The 22,002-nt window shown below is 41.3% G+C and overlaps 1 protein-coding gene across 1 annotated transcript in view; it reads right to left on the bottom strand.

Annotated features, from left to right (window-relative positions):
• Nucleotides 1–22,002, bottom strand: part of KALRN (kalirin RhoGEF kinase) — a 609,954-nt gene that overhangs the window by 32,347 nt on the left and 555,605 nt on the right. Inside the window, exon 35 of the mRNA XM_029938721.1 lies at nt 477–760. Within this exon, the coding sequence (XP_029794581.1) occupies nt 477–760 (284 nt within the window). The remainder of the gene's footprint in view (nt 1–476; nt 761–22,002) is intronic.

The following is a 22,002-nucleotide window of genomic DNA, read 5'->3' as shown; positions in this document are numbered from 1 at the left end:
GTCCCTTTTTGAGCTGAAACTTTGCCTTCGGTAAACCTTCCCCTGTTAGTCATTATTCTCCCCTCTGGAGCAACATGGAATTGTCCACTCCCTTTCATATGGGCACTGCCCTAGATACTTGAAAACTGCTATAATCTCCCAGCTTTTATTCTTATTTTTAACTAGCAGATTTTGATGTAGCCCTTAGTAGAGGCAGGGGATTAGGTGACCAGATGACTCCCCTATCTCCAAATCTGGCAAGATGTTGGCTATTTGCTGGAAATTGTATGTGCCAGTCTCTGAATTGGTCACACATCAGACTGGCAAGGTCTTGTTAGAACAAAAACTCAGATCACTTGGGCTCAAGAACAGAAACTACTGGAGACTAGAGGCTGGCTGGATTACAGAACCCATGGAAGGCTGCCTCACAAGGTTCCAGGAAGGATGTACACCAGAAGCCTCCTCCGAATGGAGCCTCCAGGACCACGTGGAAGTACCTCATCTGCACTGTCTCCCTGCGGGGTTGTCTCATCCCCAGGCTTGGGGGATCCCAGGTCGAAGCTCTTCCGGCCATCTCTCACTTTCTTCTGCTTCTTGATGTTTCCATCTGCTTTCCCGCTGTTGAGCCGGCGCACGGGGCTCGTCAGCCACTTCTTCAGGGTGTTAGTGGAACGCTTGGGACCGGGCGAGCTGTGGATGGAGTTCAGGGAGGGCTGAGACTGCAGGTTGGCCACTGACTCAGACTTGCCTCCATTTTCGCTTGAGGAATGGGAGTATGCATCTGAGGAGAAAGCACAGACAGACACAGTCATGTCAGAGGGGATTAAGGGAGGTGGCCGGCCTGGGAGTAAGATAATTCCATCCTCAGGAAGCTAGGATACAAGGCAGAATGTCAAGATCAGCTGCAGACCCTGGTCAAGGCAACCCTCTTTAGAGGGTGGTAACAGCTGACATCCAATTTTTTTTTTTTGACATCCAATTTTTAATGTGTCAGGCACTGCTCCAGGTTCTGTGGGAATAGGAGTGAAGAGAAGACAGACACCTACCTTCATGGAAACAAAATTAAGATCCTAAGGAAGAATTACCGACCAAAACCAATGTCATGGAGCGCCTATTGGGTAGTGTATTTTAAAGACATATAAGACCTAGTCTTTTATTTTCAAAGACCCCTTATCTAGCTATACACACACACACATGTGCGCGCGCGTGTGTGTGTGTGTGTGTGTGTGAAAGAAGAACGAAAGAACAAGACAGAGCATGCAAAATAAAGACAAATTCACAAAGTGGTATGCGATTAATTACCACAGGGCTGGTATGGACTTAGGCGATAAGCTAGCAGAGTTCAGAGGAAGGTCAGATCAGTGTAGGCGGGATTGGTCTCAAATGGCTTAACGGAAGAGATGTGTCTGAATAGAAGGGAAGAAGGAATTTTGAAAGAGGGAGACAGCAGGAACAAAAGTACAGAGGTACGAATATTAAAAAGTGAGTGAACACAGCCCCAATAAGTAGATCCTCTGAATGAAATAAAGATTTGATGGAGAAAGAGAAACTGGATAGAAAGTATTAGTGAGGTCATTTAATAATCAACTAGAGATATATGACCTTTCCTATAAGACTCTGCTGGGAAATGACACAGTGAAAAGGGCTTTTTGTTTGTTAATTAATCGGGTAACTATAGACAGCATAGCCCTGGGAAGGAGGAGTCATAATCCAGAGGGCCACACTGGCGCTGCGCACAGGGGAGCAGAGGTACAGATGTGAGGCATTCCAAAGCAAGAAGTGTCTGGACGACAGATCAAAGCCGAGTCATCGCTCTGTATGCTGCTGCTCTGATGCTTCAGATTCTGAGTCTCCCTCTCTCTCTGCCCCTCCCCTACTCACTCTTTGTCTCTCTCTCAAAAATAAATAAACATTTAGAAAAATTAAAAAAAGAATATGGCACAATTTAGTTTAGAAAATTTGTACTGCGGACTTGGTTGGCGTCCCTTTAAGGACAAAGTTATAATCTTATCTCAGGGAATTCCTTGCTGGCTGTGGTCCTGGGCATGTTGACATTATTTCTGAAGTATTTGGTGTGGCGCAAACTCCTGTTCTCAGAGCCTGAGTGATAAACATCTCCCCAGCGCTGCAGTGGAACCGGGGCCTTTCTGTTATCTCTCTGCTGATAGGCTGCAAAACCTTCTCATTCACCAGACCCTGTGATACCACATGGCTCTATGAAACCAAGCCTTCAAAACCTTGATCAGCACATACTGTGTCAGCAGAACTAGAGGCCCAGTCACACTAACAGTGCCTTGTGTTACTCGGCAGGGCAGGCGGCTGTCCAGGTTCTCGTTCCATCGCAAAGCAAATCTTAACGAACTGTCCTTCCCCACTGTCCTATGGTTCGGCTTTGGTACATTCTGTACATATTAATTGCAAGAGTACAGATTAACAATCAAGTGTACTCTCACTTTTGTTGTTTCAAGTTTATACTGTGTAAACAATTAGGGCCGTTCAATCACAGTCCATATAAAAGAAAACTAATGTGTCAGAAGCGGAAGCAATCCATTACTCATCATTAGGGTCCTGCATGAAGACAGGACAATTTCTAAATGACTTTGTTGTTTCTTGTTTGCTCCTGTTTTTATTTTCTGGTTTTGATATAATGGACATATAACATTGTATTAGTCCTAGATGTACATCAATGACTTGATACTGGGATCTTTGTGAAATGATCATAGTAAGTCTAGTTAACATCCACCATCTCATATACTTCGATCTTTTTCGGTGTGTGTGATGAGAACTCTTACTAAATCACTTCAAGTGCATGATTATAAAGAATGTGGCACCTGGCACCTGGGTGGCTCAGTTGGTTAAGCATGAGACCTTGACTCAAGTCTATCATAGCTCCTGAGTTCGAGTCCACATTGGGCTCTGTGTTGACAGCTCTGATGCTTCAGATTCTGTGTCTCCCTCTGTCTCTGCCCCTCCCCTACTCACTCGTTGTCTCTCTCTCAAAAATAAATAAACATTTAGAAAAATTTTAAAAAGAATATGGCACAATTTAGTTTAGAAAATTTGTACCTATTTTATTATGGCTTCAAAGAATAATTGGCATGCTATGCTCACCCCATCATTGAAAGAGGTCTACAATGAGCAGACATTAGAGATTTTATTCTAGTATCTTTCAGGCATAAAAGTGACTGATTTGTAACAGCTCCAACAATAAGACTGTTAGAAACCTTTCCAAGCTAAGGGAGGTACTATTTACTAGGATTCTCATCAAAGGAAACAGGAAAATCAGAGTTTTTTTGGGAAACCAAGCCTCATAGTTGGTAAGTGGCAGAGAGGCAAGACTTAAACTCAGATCTGACACCTCTGCACATATATTCATCTTATTCCTACATCTATATTCACTCCATGTATTCCTTTAGCCTCTATAATGATTGTAAAATGAAATTGCAATGCTGAAATGCAGCATGTTATAAAATTGCAATGCTGAAAATAGTCTGTCTAATTTTACAGATAAGGCAATGAAGGTTTAAGTATGAGAAATCCACTGTCGCAAACGAGTTAGGCACAAAGCTAGGACCAGAAGCTGGGCATCTCTACATCTGCCCCCCGGAGTCTGAACCAGTGCGTCCTCTCCAGCCCTGGGGCATTGAAGGGACCCCTAAGGCTAATATCTGGTTTTACATCAAAGGAAAACAAAGGTGTCTCTGGGCATTGTAGGTAATCAGGTTCCCCAGATGTTCCAGGATGTTCAACTCACCCTTCTGGATCAGGAAAAAAAGTCACATTCTGAAGCTGATTTTACTATGAGACATTTTTAAGATAGATAAAAATATAGGAAAAGTGTAGTAAAAAAGAACATCCAGGAACCCACCATCTAGATATGATAAATGTAAATATTTTTTGCCATATTTCCTTCAGCATTTTAAAAAAAGAAAAATACTGTATATACAGTTGAAGCTTTTCTATTTTTTCCCACCCCTTCACAATACAATCTGCCTTTTTCCCTTTCCTTCTGAAGTTGCTGTGCATCTTTCCTGTCCATGTAGTTCCCATTTACTTTGTATGGAAATCCAGTATTATTTTATGTTTTTAAATCTTATACAATTATCCTAATATGTCATTTTGTAATGTACGTATTAATTCAAAATTATCTGAGATTTATCTGTGTTCAGTCATGTGGATCTAGTTCATTGATTTTACTTGTTGAATAATATTCTTTCACAGGACATATTTTGGAGCTGATGGATACTGAGGCTGTTACACACGCACACACACATACACACACACTCATTTTAAGCAGTCCTGTACAGGTCTCTGTAGATCTGTGAGAATTCCTCTAGGGCAGTGCTTTCCAAACTACTTGTGGTCAAGGAGTCAAGGAGCCATTTTTCTTATTTCCAATCTGTTTCAGACCAATACTTTAATAAAATACAAAATCTTAGATGTGGTGGAAGTGTCAAATTCCTATAAAAGCTCCTAAATGCTTATTCTCATTTTTTGTACTTATCTCCCTGTGGACTAGAAACAAATGGCTGACAACCCTTTACCATGTATGGATTGTACACTGAGGAGAACATCTTGCTCTCAACTCGAAGGCATCCAGAGCATGTATGTCAAGGTGTACCTGCTGGGCTTTAGAAAAGATACCTCGCCAGCTTCACTAAGTATTGCCAGATTGCACTCTGATTCACTCCCGTCAACACTGTACAAAACTTCTCATCTTCTGGAAATCATCAACAAAATGAAAAGGTAATCTACCAAATGGGAGAAAAATTCTCAACAGCAAACAGTCTGAATAAAAAATGGGCAGAGGATCTGAATAGACCTTTTTCCAAACAGGACCTACAGATGGTCAACAGGTAGATGAAAAGAAGCTCAACATCACTAATTATCAGAGAAATGCAAACCAAAACCATAATGAGATGTTACCTCACATCTGTTCCAATGGCTATTATCAAAAAGATAAGAGATAATGAGTGTTGGGCGAGTATGTGGAGAAAAAGAAACCTTTGTGCACTGTTGGTGGGAATGCAAACTAGCGCAGGCAGTCTGGAATACAGTATAGAGGTTCTGTAAAACAAAACAAAACAAAACAAAACAAAACAAAAAAACAGAACTACCATATGATCTAGCAATTCCACTTCTGGGTATTTACCTGAAAGAAATGAAAACACTTACAAAGATATTAAAACTCCTGTTTTAATTGCAGCACTATTCATAATACCCAAGACATAGAGGCAAACTAAGTGTCCATCAGAGGATGAATGGACAAAGAAAATGTGGTAAATATACAGGGTGCCTGGGTGGCTCAGTCACTTGAGTATCCAACTCTTTATTTCGGCTCAGATCATGATCCCAGGGTTGTGGGATCGAGTCCGCATCGAGCTCCATGCTAAGCCTGGAGTCTGCTTGGGATTCCCTCCTTCCCTTGCTCCCTCTCTCTCTCTCCCCCCCCTTTCCCCCTCCCCCCAACTCTCTCTAAAATAAATAAATAAGTAAATAAATAAAAAAAGAAAATGCGGTAAATGTATACATTGCAATATAGCCACACAAAAAAAGAAGATAATCATGTCCTTTGTGACAACATGGATGAACCTTGAGGGCATTATGCTAAACAAAATAAGTCAGACAGAGAAAGACAAAGACCATATGATCTCACTAATATGAGGAATCTAAGAAAAAACAAATCAACCTCAAACTCATAGATACAAAGAACAGATTGGTGATTGCTAGAGCTGGGGGAGGAATGGACAAAATGGGTGAAGGTTCAAAAGACACAAACTTTCAATTATAAAATAAATAAGTCATGGGGATGTAATGTACGGCCTGGTGACCATACTGAATAATGCTGTATTATATATCTGAAAGTTGCTGAGAGAATAAATCTTAAAAGTTCTCATCACAGGAAAAAAAAAACCCTTTTAATTATATGTGGTGATTATGCTAAGTAGACTTATTGTGGTGATCATTTCATGATACAAATACTGAACCATGATGTTGTACACCTGCAACTAATATAATGTTATATGTCAATTATATCTTGATTTTTTTAAAAAAGAGGAAAAAAATAAAATAATTCTTATCTTCCTGCATTCTCTTGATGCTCCATTATGTATACTAGCATATCATTTTCCTCTGGAAAAATTAAATGTCTCCTTCCTACCCCAAAGCACATAGTTTAAGGAAATAAATGGAGATTAAAGTAGAATGTCTCAAGAAGAAATGAAAAAGTAAAAACCAGTGCCTCCAGATCATTAGGAAATGCATCCTATAATTGGTATCTTAGCCACAAACTGGGGAAATAGGAAACTTGTCAGGGCAGTCCCTGAGGTTGAATGTCCAACTTCACAGGCTCTGAGTGGGATAGCTTAGCTGATTGGTCATGGGAATATAAAGATACTAATAAAGTCAAGGAAATCTAAGTAAATGAACCAACAGACAACCAACACTTATCCATCAGACTTGCACACTCTTTGTTATCCCTACTTTCTTCAATTCCCAAGCCACCTCTGTAAACTACCCAATTTCCTCAACACCTGAGAAAAGACAGCCTGCATGGTCACATGACACATTCCAAAGCTTAGCCAATGACTAGCGAATTCTTGACCTCAACACTCATCTCTTAATGATCTTTTGTTGAAGTTGATTAAAAGAGAAACTCTGCTCATATAGTATTCCTGCCTTGCTTACATGACCTAAGAACAACCCACCAGTGCCTCTTCATTGGGTTGCAACAAAGAGAAGAGCTGGCTTCTTGCCCTTCTATGCCACCAACTAAGGACAAACTCTCAGAGAGATTAGACAGGATGCACTCAAAGTCTGGCTCCACCACTGGCCAGCTGTGTGACTCTGTTCCACTTACTTCACCTCTATCTCAGTTTCCTCATCAGTGACTGAAGATAATATTAATATCTACCCTATAGGGTTGCCATTAAGATTAAGGAGTTAATGTTTGTAAAGTGCTCAGAACACTTTTAACCCATAGAAGCATGATAGAAGTGAAATAAAAATCAATAAAACCATAAAAAGCTCCCCTAATTCTATGACAGTGAGATTATTCTCTATGTTCCTTCATTCTATCTTACGTTCTTCTAAAGCCTAGACTAGATGATTTAAGGCCATTTTTTACCTTCAAAGATTCATGCCTCCTGAATACCAACAGCCATTCTGTGTCATCTTCCCCTCTTCCCTTCAGGGAACCATTCTTGTCTGAGAATAGGGTAGCCATATCCTTGGGCTATGTGGCCATAGCTGTCCTCCTTTCTTACTATTTGGAAGTTTAAGCAGCACAGGTTACTTCCTGGAAATGACATATGCCTCCTTATTATAGGGTATCTCTCAGAATGGAAGCTTCAGATGGATTTTAGAACCAATTGAACAACTCTTGAGATTAGGGTCTCAAATTCCATCGTGGGGTTAGGACAAACATGTCAGTGCTATCAGTTTAAGCCTTGGGGCAAGGACTCCCTGATTTCAGGTATTTTCATCACAGCAACATGTTTCCAAGTGGTATAGGAGAAGACGGCTGTCTGCTTGATGTGAAGAGGAAAAGTGGAACGAACCCCATGAGAGCAGGCACAACTGAACACGTCCTAACAAATCCATTGTCTAGGTCAAACATGGTCCTTCCTTACTTGCATAGACCTTCATTAGCTACCAAAGTAGAAGATAACTGTGTACAAATGGATAGTAACTGAATATACTAGAAATTTGCTGGGACACCTGGGGGGCTCAGTTGACTTCAGCTTAGGTCATGAGCTCAGGGTTTGTGAGTTCGGGCCCCATGTCAGGCTCTGTGCTGCCTGCTTAGGCTTCTCACTCTCCCTCTCTGCCCCTCCTCCTCTTCAAAATAAATAACTTAAAAAAAAAAAAAGAAATGTGCCATATCTAATACAGCCCATTTATAAATTCAATTTCCTTTTTAAAAAGTTTCAACCCATAGTTATTTCACTTTTATATGTTTCACCTTAAAAAAAAAGGCTTCTACCCTTTGTGGTCTGGTATAAAATTTGCAAAACTATTCTGAAAGCAGAATACATTTTGCACAAGCCATCACAGAATGCAATGTAGGAAATGTCAAATGACTATGGCTGCCTCCCTCGTACTGCATCCACTATTTCATTAGTCATAAAATACTGATTCATCAGCCTTCTTCCCACTGACCTCAACGTAAGCTAAAAATAAAGGACTACACCTCCCAGACAAAATGAAAAGAGAGTCCTATTTGTTTTGAAGGGTTAGCATCCCCAAAGTCCAGGAACACTGTCCTCTAAATGGCTAGCCTAGGATTGCAGAGAGCATATGCATATGTAAGGCCACCCAACCTTTCATTTCTGCTTTTTCTAGTTTCTTGAAATAGGCCTGGATTGTAATGTATTTTCCCCTTTGCTGCATCCCAAAGAGTTTGGATTGTTGTATTTTCATTTTAATTTGTTTCCATATATTTTTAAAATTTCTTCTCTAATTGCCTGGTTGGTCCATTTGTTCTTTAGTAGGATGTTCTTTAACCTCCATGTTTTTGGAGGTTTTCCAGACTTTTTTCTGTGATTGATTTCAAGTTTCATAGGAATGTGATCTGAAAGTGTGCATGGTATGATCTCAATTCTTTTATATTTATTGAGGGCTACTTTATGACCCAGTACGTCATCTATCTTGGATAATGTACCATGTGCACTTGAAAAGGAAGTGAATTCTATAGCCTCAGAATGTTGGGTTCTAAATATATCTGTCAAGTTCATCTGGTCAAAGTGTCATTCAGGTCCTTGTTTTTTTAGTGATTTTTCTGTCTAGTTGATCTATCCATTGCTGTAAGTGGAGTACTAAAGTCCCCTGCAATTAGCACATTCTTATCAATAAGATTGCGTGTCTGTTTGTGATTAATTGTTTTATGTATTTGGGTGCTCCTGAATTCGGTGCATAGACGTTTATAATTTTTCGCTCTTCCTGATGGATAGACTCTGTAATTATTATATAATGCCATTCTTCATCTCTTGTTACTGCCTTTACTTTAAAGTCCAGTTTGTCCAATATAAGTATGGCTACTCCAGCTTTCTTTGACTTCCAGTAGTATGATAGATATTTCTCCATCCCCTCACTTTCAATCTGAAGATGTCCTCAGGTCTAAAATAAGTCTCTTGTAGACAGCAAATAGATGGATCTTGTTTTTTTTTTTTTTTTATCCATTCTAATACCCTTTGTCTTTTGATTGGAGCTTTTAGTCACCCAACCTTTCAGTGGACTGTGGGCACCTTGGGTGGCACTAAGCTGGCCAGCTGTTTCTCTACTGGCTTGAAGGACATAACTAAAGAATGAACAACTCATTTTAAGTCCATTTCTGGAGTTCAGTGATAGAATTCAACCACATCCCAAAGGCTGTCTTTTTTTTTTAACATTGTATTACACAATTGCTAAAAAATATGGAATCTAGTTGTTCTATATTAACCATACCTGTTTTATCTAGATGTCAATGGGCCTACAAATATCCCCCTGATATTTATAATATTCCATTGGAAGCTTTGATTCCAATGGCTGAAATCAGAAGAAAACACAAAGACTCCTAAAATCCACTAGGTATTTATAGAAGAGTCCTTTAACCCCCTGCTCTTCTGTCTTACTTGAGTTCTGATGTTACAAGCATAATTATACACGCATCCTTATTGCCTTCCGTGACTTGAGCTATATAAGGCGAATGCATTTCATTACATCTGTTTGCAGAGATTAGATACCCAAACACTCTTGTTTTCTTTGGCTTTCTATAAATAATTTACTTAATATAAAAATTATAGAAGTATCATATTATACATTTTTCTCACACTGGAAATTGCACATCTAGAGAAGGGGATGATGGGAAGGTCAAGGATAAAAATTCTTTGGGTAATAAATACATAAATCCAATTGTTTGTAAGCATGGAAGCACAAAACCTACAGGAAGTAGTAATATATCCCTCATGGCATAAGATGATGGCTCTGACAGGTCTTTTAGTGGAATGCTTATGAAAGCCAACCTCTTGGTTGCATATGTAGATGAGGTCCTAAGGCTATGCATTATCAGTTCCTGGAATGTCTGGCTTCCCAGAAAACCATTGCTTGGCCATTTAGTTGGCCATTCTGGTGTCTGGACCACTTGGTGCCAGAGGATGAAGAAAGCTACAGTGCTACAGGGACAGTAACAGGACAGGGGAAAGGGGGAGAATCAGTCTGGTCCACAAACTTTTAAACAAAATGTTTATTTAGTTTGAGACAGATGGAGCATGCACGCAAAAGAGAGAGAGACAGAGAGAGAGAGAGAGAGAGAGAGAGGCAGGCAGAGGCAGGCATGAGTGAGCACCCAGGTAGGGGGAGAGGCAGAGAGAGAGGGAGAGAGAGAATCCCAAGCAGGCTCTATGCTGTCAGCACAGAGCCAACTCAGGGCTTGATCTCACACACTGTGAGATCATGACCTGAGCCCAAATCAAAAGTCAGATGCTTAACAAGACTGAGCCACCCAGACACCCCCACAAGCATTATTTCTTAACACTAGAAAACTCACTGCCCTTGCAATTTGCCCCTACCGCAACTTTCAACTAAATATGGCAAACACTTCTTGGTTCAGGATGTTCCTTCTCCCATCTCTTCCACAATACTCAAGTCTCAAAGGCCCAGTACAAGCCCCTGACTCCTGCTTGTTAAACTGCTTTTATATTTAGTTCAAAAATGTGTTTTCCAAAGAGTCCTTTGCCAACTCACTGTTCTTTATCTCACCACTCTATCTCACTCACAGACTTCATGTGTTTTCTCCAATTTTTGTTTTTACATCTAGATCCCTATGGATTTGGAACTTCTGTGTCTGATTTTTCCCATTAAACAAAGAGTACAAAAGGAAGGATCTCTCTGAGCCTCAACAGCACATTGTATTGAGCTACAGCTTAGTTCATTTCTACTTCTGCATCCCCTTCTCTCCCCTCTTGTGCTGATGGTACCTGGTAGAAGGTACAGAGATCTGAGAATTCCAAATCCAGTGGCGTCCACATAGGGCAGGAGTTCTTTTCATCTTCAGAGCTCATTGGGACACTAGCTCTCAATATCAGGGTCTTCTTGAACAAACTAAACAATCTCCACAGGGGTGAAAAGACAGTACCTCTGGCTTCAATCGAGATGAACTCTTTTGAGTTCTAATTCGGTCCGGATCTCACTCAACCATTGCTGGCTCCTTCAGTGCCTCACTTGCCACTTTTATTCCCATCAGGATGCCATGGGACACAGTGGGTAAAATGACTGTTTCCAACTACTTGTTCTCACTATCTCCTTGGTCTTAGTTTCCCCTGTATAATATTCTCTGCATCAGACACAGAGGAAGGAGAGCCCTCGAAGGGTGATGAGTCAATGCCTTCTTCTCATTCCAGATATACATGTTCTAAACATGCAGGCCATTGCTGTGACATGTTGCCACAATGACTCACTTGATTCACTACCCTTTTGGTGGCCTTTGGAAGTCAAGGGCCATAAATCCTCTCTATATTCCAGGAGTGGGTTTTGAAACTTGGCATATCAGATTGTTGAAATCAGTGAAGGCGGATCTGCTGCTCTTTCAAGAGTAAACATTCTAGACATTATTTCCATTTATATACCCATTTCATTCTCCCAGACTTGTCCACAGCTTCTAGAGAGGGAATGCACATTTTTTTCTACAGTGTAGTGTAGGAAATCCTCCTAAAAAGCTTCTGAACTGCTCAAAACATAACTAAAAGAACATGGTTAAACTTTACAAATCCAGACTGAGAAAAAGACATTGCCACATTCATATAAAACCTAAACACAGAATTTTATTTAAAAAATGGTTTCTACTTATGGTAAGGCAACAAGATCAATGGATCCACCGGAACCAAGGTCATCTGAGATCAGCTTTCATTTGTAAAGATATGATGAGCACAAGGGTATCATCAAATCATGACCCATGGCACTGGCCAAGTTCAAAGCCTGAGGTGGATGTCTTCTTATGGCTTAATTTTCAGTCCTCCTAAGCTCCATATCTTACAGGTAAGCCAAATTTCTCTGGTTAAAAGGGGCCACTCTGGAGTCCAGGATGTATTTACACCCCAGTTTCCTCCTAGCCCTTGAAATAAGCCTTCTAGTAGGTTAAGTGAGCTCCATAAAAACAGTTTAGCCTGTTCACTTAAAGAGCAACATTTTTCACTTTTCTTTTCAGATTGTGGGAACACAAACTAGTTCAACCCCAGCAATACCCCCAAAGCCTCAAACTAACATTACACAAATTATTGTATGTAACTGGAGATTGTCTCAGAGGATGATCAAGGCCATCTTTCAGATTTATTCTCCTGGAAGTAGATTCTTCCTTCACAGAGGCTTGTACATGGATATTTTTCTTTCCATTCCTCTTGTCACTACCTTAATTCAGATCTTTTAACCTATGTAACAGCCTCCAATGGATTTATCTGCATCTAATCTTTTTCTTATCCATTTGACATATCTCTGCTACAGAACAATGACATTGGTCTACAGAAATCATTTGATCAAAAAATTTAGAGGCATCTGGGTGGTTCAGTTTGTTAAGTGTCTGGCTCTTGGTTTTTGGCTCAGGTCATGATCTCACAGTTTGTGAGATCAAGCCCAGTGTGGCAGGCTCTGTGCTGATAGAGTGAAGCCTTCTTGGGATTCTCTCCCTCTCCCTCTCTCTCTGCCCCTCTTTTGCATGTATTCTCTATCTTTCAAAAAAAAATATATAGAACTTGTCAGCCTGCTATTTAAACTAAACTATTCCATGGTCAGGCTTGGTCACCTTTCCTTCTTTGATAATCTGAGGTTCCCAAACTGTGGTCCTCAGATCAATAGTGGAAGCATCATCTGGGAATTTGCTAGAAATACTAACTCCTGGGTCCCATTCTGGAGCTATGGGGGTGACCCAGCACTCTGTAAGTTTTAACAAGCCCTCCAAGTAATTTTGATGTATGTTCAAGTTTGAAGATGATGATTTAAATTTTTAAAAAATATTTATTTAGTCTTGAGGGAAAGGGAGACAGAGCATGAGCAGGGGTGGGGAAGAGAGAGCTGGAAACACAGAATCTGAAGCAGGCTCCAGGCTCTGAGCTGTCAGTACAGAGCCTGACATGGGGGTCGAGCTTACAGACTGTAAGATCATGACCTGAACCAAAGTCGGATGCTTAATTGCCTGAGCCACCCAGGCGCCCCTGAAGATGATGATTCTAGATGACCCCCCTCTTTAGTCTAATTATTCACCTAGTCAGTTTGCTGCAGCAGCTACGTTGCAGTCCTCACTGCTCATATCACCCTGCAGCCTTTCTGTTCATCTAAAGCCTGCCTACCACTTCTTGGATGACCAAGCCCAGCATGTTCTCCTTTTTCTCTGAGAATACCTCTTGTACCATTCATTTGGCACTGATGGATGTTTGTTTATGAGCCTTCACCTCCCTAACTCTGAGGAAAGTCCTTGAGGACAGAGATGTCCTCCATCTTTGTATCTCCAGCCCAAAGTCTTTGGACACAGAGGAGCTCATTAAATGGCCAGTGATGAATGGCTAAGGACAAAGAAAGATAAATCATTGGAGCCTGAATATTTTTAGGCCCAGAGACCTCTAAGAAAAAGTCAGTACTGGTGAGGTGCTCATCCCTTAAACCTAGCAAGGTGACTATCAACACAGGACAGTGCTTCCTTTTCCTTAAGATGTTCTGCATTGCTCAGACAATTAAAGATGGGTTAAACAAGGTTACCTGTTTCTTTCCTGCAAGACTTCTGGGAATCTTTACTATGCTAATCAACGTGTCATATAGATGATGACTCTCCAAGGGGAACATATAACATTTACAGAATTCTATTAATAATGTTGTATAAAGCAGTGTGGTTAGCATTGATCTCGGCTATTATTCCACCTCAGTCTAGAACACAGAAGGTGAATCACATTCTATGGAGGCTATCCCGACAGCAGGGGTGCCAGTCGAATGTAAAACCTCTTATGAACACCAAAGTAGGAGGTAAGTTACAGTCCAGTTATTTTCAACTTATGTGCTATCATGTCAGAGTCTCAGAAGTCAGCGGGAAGCCTGTCCTGGATTCAACTTACAATGCCCTTCAAGAGTAACCTAAACCAAAGTTAGCCATGCCAGGCTTAATTATAGTGGCGGAGGGAAAGAGTTAAGCAGGGAGACGCTGGAAAGTTTAAGACTGTAATTAAGCACTACTTAACTAAAAATGTTGCAATGGAAACTCTCCTAGGGAACCCGAGGGAAGAAGAGGGGAAACTGCATACCTGGAGAAAGAAACAAGTGGCTGCTGGTCAACGGCTGTGTTTTCAGTGTCCTTTTTTGGGAAAACTACATTTTGTCGGGGGGGAAGGGGAGGTGTGGAGGGTGGGAAAGAAAGTATTAGGGTACAAGAGCCTCCTGGGCTTAATATAGTGTGAGACCCTGCAGGCTTAACCTGGCCCTGCTGCCCCCAAACACCTGTGCCAAGTGAGTCTTTCTCTTGGTCCTTGCTACCTGGCCAGAGAAAAACCAACAAACAAGCTGAATTCAGTCTAAGCTTCCCAACCAAGAGCAAGGTCTCATTCTACATTCCTCTCCTCTGTTCTTCACACAGCAGTGCCCCCCCGGCCCCCCCCCCCCCCCCCCCCCCCCCCCCCCCCCCCCCCCCCCCCCGGTCTTCTCGGACCCAGCAACAGATTCAACACTAAGGTGTACACGGCCAGGAAAACCCACTGCCTGGCCTACAGCGGGATGAGATTCACATGTACAATCCCATGGCTTCTTTTCTTAAAAACTTTTTATTTTGAGATCGTTTCAGATTTAGAGAAAAGTTGCACAATTAGTGCAAAGAATTCCTATTTAATTCAGATTTCCCAAATGTTAATAGTTTACCACTTGCTTTTTCTTTTCTCTTTTTCTCACTCACCTTGTTTCTCTTTTTCTGAGCTGTCTGAGAATACATTAAAGAGAAGATTCCTTTTGATCCCTAAATACTTGTATATGTTTCCTAAAAACATGGGTGTTCTCTTACATAGCCAGAGAACGATCAGCCGAATCAGGAATTTACCATTGATACTCTCTTCAAATATTGCCAATTATTCAAATAATGTCCTTTATAGAAAAAGGTCATGTCTTTGACGACTTGGATATCTTTATAAGTGCAGGGTACTTATTTTGTAAAACATCCCTCAGTTTGGGTTTGCTGGATGTTGCCTTATGATTAGATTAGTGTGCATTTTTGGTAGGAATATCCCTGAAAATGATGTACCATGTGAGGGAACATATAATATTGATTTGATCCAATCTAGTGATGTTAAGTTTGATCTCTTGGTTAAGATGGTATGTGTTCCTGGTACAATTTTCTAATATATCAAATTAAATTGCATATTTGCTCAGTGCTGATGTTTTAAAATTTTGGTACAAATCAACTGTAAGTCATGTTTGAATGCAATTCCTACATATAATACCCAATTCGTTCACGAAAGAATCCCCTGATCATGAGTATGAGAGGAGAGTAATTTTCCACTTCACTGAAAACAGATTTAACAATGAAAATGGTGGCTACACAAAAGACTAGACCTAGGCTGTCAAAACTGTACAACTTGTGCTTTGACTTGCTGCTGAAGGTTGACTTCAGCCTTGTAGGCCACACTCTTACTCAGTGTGAAGTTTCCACACTGAAACCCATACTCCTAAATGGGAATTCTGGAAGCCAGTCAGAATCAGGTTTGCACTTAACCTATGAGTTCCTTCTATAGATCTTGAAATTGTCTTTGAAAATGATGATGTGGGTTTGAGGGAGTCATAAGAGGCTGGATGGTTCTGTTAATTACCTAAAATATTTTACTAATAAATACAGAGAGATCATCCTGACAAAGAATGCTGGCTGCTACAGTCTTGAGTACAGGAGCTGACCAGCTGAAAAGGCCAGAGGTTAAAGAACGGAAGCATGGTTCCAAGATGCTGGTAGAGGGTGACGCACTTCCTATCTCCCAACTCAAGTTTGAGAGTGTTGAAGATGGGGTAAATGGCAAGTGGATGATGCGAGATCAGTGAGAACCTTAGAAGCTCCAGTGTTGGCCTTTATTCTAGGAAGCACTGGATTGGGTTACTTAACTATTGTAGCAAATTATAAACATTGGGTACATGATGAGCTGGGTAGAGAGGGTGAATCTGGATGATATCATGATGCCCTAGAAAGGTCACTTCCTAATTATACTATATATATCATTTGCATAAGTGGGACCAGAAACTCCCTTTAGCAAGCACTCTCTGCCTTTGGGGCAGGTAAGACAAGCTGAAACCTACTCCTCCAGACATGAGCTAGTTCCTGAGATTTATCAGCAGTATTTCAACTTCCCTTCCAGATCTAGAAAAAAGGAGATGGTCTGTCACTCTTGAGTAGGCATGGCAAGGTAGCAGCCCTTGTACCTTTGGTCCCAATGTGTAGTGTTTGGTGGCAGAATATTTGGGTTTTTTTATATGAATATGTAAGTCTTTGGCTGACCTAACACTGTCTTGCCACATATGCCTCTTCTAACTGTCCTATGTCCAAAGTCTTCTCATGTTTGCCTTAGCGATGAAGACACTGGACCTAGACCCTTGCCCTAGGTAAATAAGTGCCCTGTTCCCTAGGAGTCCAGTGGGTAACCTGGATGTTTTTCCTGACATCCAGGGAAGGGATTGGGTCAGATAGTAAATGAATACACGAGTTTTTAAATTTTCCAATACTGCTCAACAAGTTGCAGAGAATTAAACTGGCTAATGAGCTGTAGAGGGCCTAGATAATAACTTCTGTAGAGGGAGCAGCTGGTGACAGTCTCTCTGAGAAGCTGAGACCTGAATGACAAGAAGGAACCAGCCATGTAAAGATGGGGCTAAGGCCTTCTGCCCAGAGTACACCCTGTGCAGAAATCCTAAGGCAGAAATAAATTTGGGATGTCCAAGTTATTGTGGAAGTTTTTGTGGTTGGAGCATAGGTGATGGGTGGAGGGATATGAAATGAAGCTGGGAAGGCGGGTGGACCCAGAGCCTTGCAGGCCAGGGCAACAAGCTGGAACTTTATCCTAAATGCAATGGGAACCCACTGGAGGGTTTTCAAAAGAGGCTGGGGTGAGGGATGGGTGATGAGATACGACTTTACTTTAATTGACAAGCATTAATTTCTGATTGGTCTATGTCATGTAGCCAGATAACTTTCTCCTGAATTGGAATCACCTGTCCATCAAGAATCACCTCTTCTTCATTAAGGATCTGGGGAGAAACATCTTACCAAATATGGATGAATGGGAAACATCAAGATATTCAAATTTGGTCTCCAGACAAATTACTCCATACACAGACCAAAATACTCACAAATGTAAGGCCACCTCATTTCTTCCTACTATAAGCTTGTGTTTCCAACCCCTACATGTGACCTGAGCTCTCAACTTTGTCTCCTGCTATGGTCTAATATGCTATGCATATTGATATAGCTTCAGGTGGCATTATCAATGAGATATGCTCATATCTCTTATCTTGCTAATCTCCCTGGTTAGAAAGTTCTTCCCCCAGATCCCATATGGTTCACTTCCTCTCTGCCTTCAGGTCTTTTTTGAAATGCTATCTTCCCAGTACAATTTCCCCTGACTACTCTATTTAAAACTGCAACATCCTACCCCTCCACACCAATGGTCCCATTTCTTTCCCCTTTTATTTTTCCTGTACCATTTACTGCCACTTAGCTTATTGTATTAACCATGTCTTTTTCTTCTGCATTCTAATGCATTGCTATGTGGAGGGACGTGGAGAGACAGTCCTCCTTAGGGCTACCTAATTCCTAGAGATAGCAAACGACTCAACTGTGACTGTGCCTTTCATACACAAACCCACCAATTCAGAGTCCACACACCTCAACCATCTTCTTCATTGAGCTCTGCATTTTGGGCCACCATCAACCTGTCCTAAGCATCCCAGGGTAAGGAACAGACAGCTAGGGAGAGGCCCTACATTCCAGAGCCTGCTGAATTTATTCAAACTAGACAATCCTAAGCCTGATTTCCCTGGCTAGCCTCTTAAAGGCCTGAGCCTGGTTCCTCTCCTCTCTCTGCCTGTAAGCAAGCTCCGTGTCTTCTCCTGTGGCCCTACGTGGTGGCAATGTGAACAGCAGGCTCTCTTTTCAGAGGCAAGCATCCCCTCATCTGTAGGCCTTGGTGAACTGCAAATCTGTCCGGTTAAAAAATAACTACTATAAAATTCACTTTTATTATTTCTCTCTTCTACTTTCCTTGCTAGAATATAAGCTCCACGAGGGCAGGGATTTTTGTCTGCTTTTGTTCACTATTGTGTTTCCAGCACCTAGAAGAGTCCCTGACATGAGAATGAAAATATTTGGTAAATACTGGTCGGAAAAGATTTTAGAGAAAATGCTCAATGAATATGTTTTAAATAGTAAATGAATAAAAACAAAAGCCAAGTTGCTTGCCTGTGTGTGCCTGGGTAAGTACAGGAGGTAAGTGGCAGAGTGAGGTGACTTCAGGATTTGAGTTCCAGCTCTGCCTCTTCACCCTTCTGAACTTGGATTTCCTCATCTACAAACTGGGAAGGAGCAACACCTCCCTGTGACATAATGATGCATCCTTAAAGTAATAGGGAAAGGTTATTACATGAGGATAAACAGCAATGACAATAATGACAGTTGAATGACAATAAGCAATATTGTGTGGTAATACGGCCATGCCTTTGGGGCCTGGGAGAGAGCCAGCCCTGATCCTGAGCCATCACACTGCTGTGTCTGAGTCATCTGCTCCAGGAATTCTCGCTCACTTTTCTTCACCGACAGTAGCGAAGGGCGAATGCATGGACTCCTTACTCCCTTCTGTAACCTGCTGCCTCTCATCAGTCACAGAGGCAGCAGCAGATCCCAGCAAGTGCAAACACACACACACACACACACACACTCTCTCTCTCTCTCTCTCTCTCTCTCTCTTTCACAGATGTGCATGACAAGTGTAAGCAAGTTCATGGCATGACACACAGGACATTCATGAACTCAGGTCCGAGACCCCAGAACCATCAGACTCACATTAGGAGAGAGGATTTGTCTGGTCACAAAATGTTGCACCCATTTCTTATGCTAAAATTAGGAAGTACTTCATGACTTTGAAAATTAAAAATATTTAAAGGAACAGGAGGACTTTAAAAAATGTCAAACTTTCAAATGTAATACATAGCCATTATAGGAAAAAACAAAGTTTCAGTAAACCTACCACCATGTAATAATTACATCTACACCACTTTAGAACATTTATTCATATTTGTGTATGTGTGCATAGAGCAGCATATTTGCTGAATGAATGAACTAAAACTATGGTCCTGGTGACCCTTCTTCAGCCCATGGTGCTGCTGCCTAAGTCTCAGGGCTCCAGGCAGCCTGAATGGCGCTTAGATACTTTTCACAGTAGAGTAAAAAGAGCACTGGGCCACACCAAGAATCCCAGGGGAGGATTCTAGTTTTACTGCTAACTTGCTACATGATTTTAGGCCAATCCCAGTTTTGCTGAGTCTCAGTTTACCAATCTACCAAATGGGAGAACAACTCTAGATGATCTGCATCAGCCCTTTCCTTTGACCTTTAAAACAGAGAGAGGGAGGGAGGGAGGGGGGGGAGGAGAGAGAGAGAGAGAGAGAGAGAGAGAGAGAGAGAGAGAGAGAGAGAGACTGAACTCTATGTTCTAAACGGCCTTTCAGATGCCATCACTCCAGGGGAGGACCAACATTTCAAATCTTGCCCTTTGGCCCCAATTCTCAGGCAGGCCCACAGCAGAGAAAGCAGCTCCTAGAAGTCAGAGTTACAGCCTGAGCTGGGGAGAAAGAAAAACAATAGGTCCACTGATAACCAGAGAAGGTGAAAGGGGAAAGAGGATGCTACACGGTTTCCTCAGATTTCCAGCAGGTGGTCCTCATGCCTGACCTCACTGCCCTCCACTGACCACTCCTGGGCAGCCAGGGCAGGCGCTCAGTCTGCAGGTACCTGTTCCTCATGGCCATCTGTTCTAGAGCCTTAAAGGGTATGAATTTATAATAAACATTCAAAGGTAGCACTAGAGACTAAATTCGTAAAACTATGGGAAAATGTTTAGACAACATTGAGTGATAGAAACAGGATACAGTGGGGTGTAGTCAGTTGAGCGTATGACTTTGGCTCAGGTCATGAGCTCATGGTTTGTGAGTTTGAGCCCTGCGTCGGGCTATGTGCTAACAGCACAGAGCCTGGAGCCTGCTTTAGATTTTGTGTCTCTCTCTCTGTTCCTCCCCTGCTTACACTCTGTCTCTCTCAAAAATAAATGAACATTAAAAAAAAAAGAAACAGGATACAATATTGAGTATCAAACTGAACTAGCTGTGTTGAGTATGAACTGGACCCACACATACATAAACACACACACACACACACACACACACACACACGCATAATGTACGTATGGAAGAGTGAGAGGTAAGTAACTAAAGTCAAGCTATTCTGAATTATAGGTGATATATTTCCTTAATTTTTCCTATGTTTTCAAAATTACCTTCTGTATAAATATGTATTACTTGAGGGGCACCTCGGTGGTTCAGGTCATGATCTCATGATGCGTGGGTTTGAGGCTCTGCACTGGCAATATGGAGCCTGCTTGGGACTCTAAGTCTCCCTCTCTCTCTGCCCTTGCCCCTCTTGCATGTGCTCTCTTGCTCGCTCTTTCTCTCTCAAAATAAACAAACATTTAAAAAGTACATTCTATGTACATATGTGCACATGAAGTTTTAAACTGATCTTATTATAGGGTAAAAAGTCCTTCATCTCTCTCCAATTCCTTCCCAGCTACTGCCCTGTATCCCAATCCCACTCTCCTATCTAGAGATAACCATGGCTGATACATGACTTTTAGACCATTTTCCATGCATTCTCTCTCTCTCTCTCTCTCTCTCTCTCTCTCTCTCTCCCACACACACACACACACACACAGACATGTACACATACACGGTTCTTGCACAAAGCAATGCATGCTATATAGTTGAAAGTTTCTATATACTTTTTCATTCAACAAGTATAAGATATCCTGTCTGTATTTTCTTTTTTGTTTGTTTCGATGGCTGCATAGTATTTTGCAGTAAAAATGTACCATTCCCCTAATGGAAATAATACTACTGCTCATCTCTTTGTCAGTTATTACAAAAATTACCACCTGGACATCCTGGGACAGATGGAGAGCTTCTTTAGGGCATACTCCTAGAAGGAGGTCAAACGATATATTTTCAGTTGCATGGATTCTGCCAAATGGCCCTCCAGAAAGACTTTATCAGTTTATATTTCCATGAGTACACAACTGTCTACTTCTCTACCCCGTTATCTATAATTTTGCTAATCTGAAGGGTGAAAGTTATCCTATTTTTACTTGTATTTTTCTGATTAGTACTGATATTATCTTTTCAAAGTTTGTTGCTTTTTTAAAAGTCCTGCTTGTTTATAACTTTTGCCCACTTTTCTATTGGGTTGTTGACTTTTTAATTATTGATTTATAAAACTTTTTATGTATTTTGAGTATTACTCTTTTGTCTATTACATAGGGTGTAAGTATTTTCTCCCAGTCTTGTTATTTGTCCTAACTTCTTTTACAGTGTCTATTTGTCTGAAATCCTTTGTAATTATTTTTATTTATAATGTTATTTGCAGACATAATTGACCTTACTTTAATGTCAGGGAAAATGTTTTAAAGGAGAAATCTCAAAGAACTCATGTTATATTTGTCTTATAAACTTCCTGTATCTTATAAATCTAAATTACGGAAAGCGGATGGACCTCGAGGGTGTCATGCTAAGCGAAATAAGCCAGGCAGAGAAGGATAGATACCATATGTTTGCATTCATAGGTCTAACAGGAGAGACCTGGCAGGGGACCATGGGGAGAGGAAGGGGGAACGAGAGCGGGGAAGAGTGAGGGACACAGATCAAGGGAGACTACTGAATACTGGAGACGATCCATGGACTGAAAGGGGAGGGGGAGGGGGGGAGGGGGTGAGGGTCATGGTG

The sequence above is a fragment of the Suricata suricatta genome, chromosome 5 (genome assembly GCF_006229205.1).
Source record: "Suricata suricatta isolate VVHF042 chromosome 5, meerkat_22Aug2017_6uvM2_HiC, whole genome shotgun sequence".
Classification (NCBI taxonomy): Eukaryota; Metazoa; Chordata; class Mammalia; order Carnivora; family Herpestidae; genus Suricata; species Suricata suricatta.
Note: the sequence above shows the minus strand (reverse complement) of the source record. Positions and strands in the feature narration are given on the sequence as shown.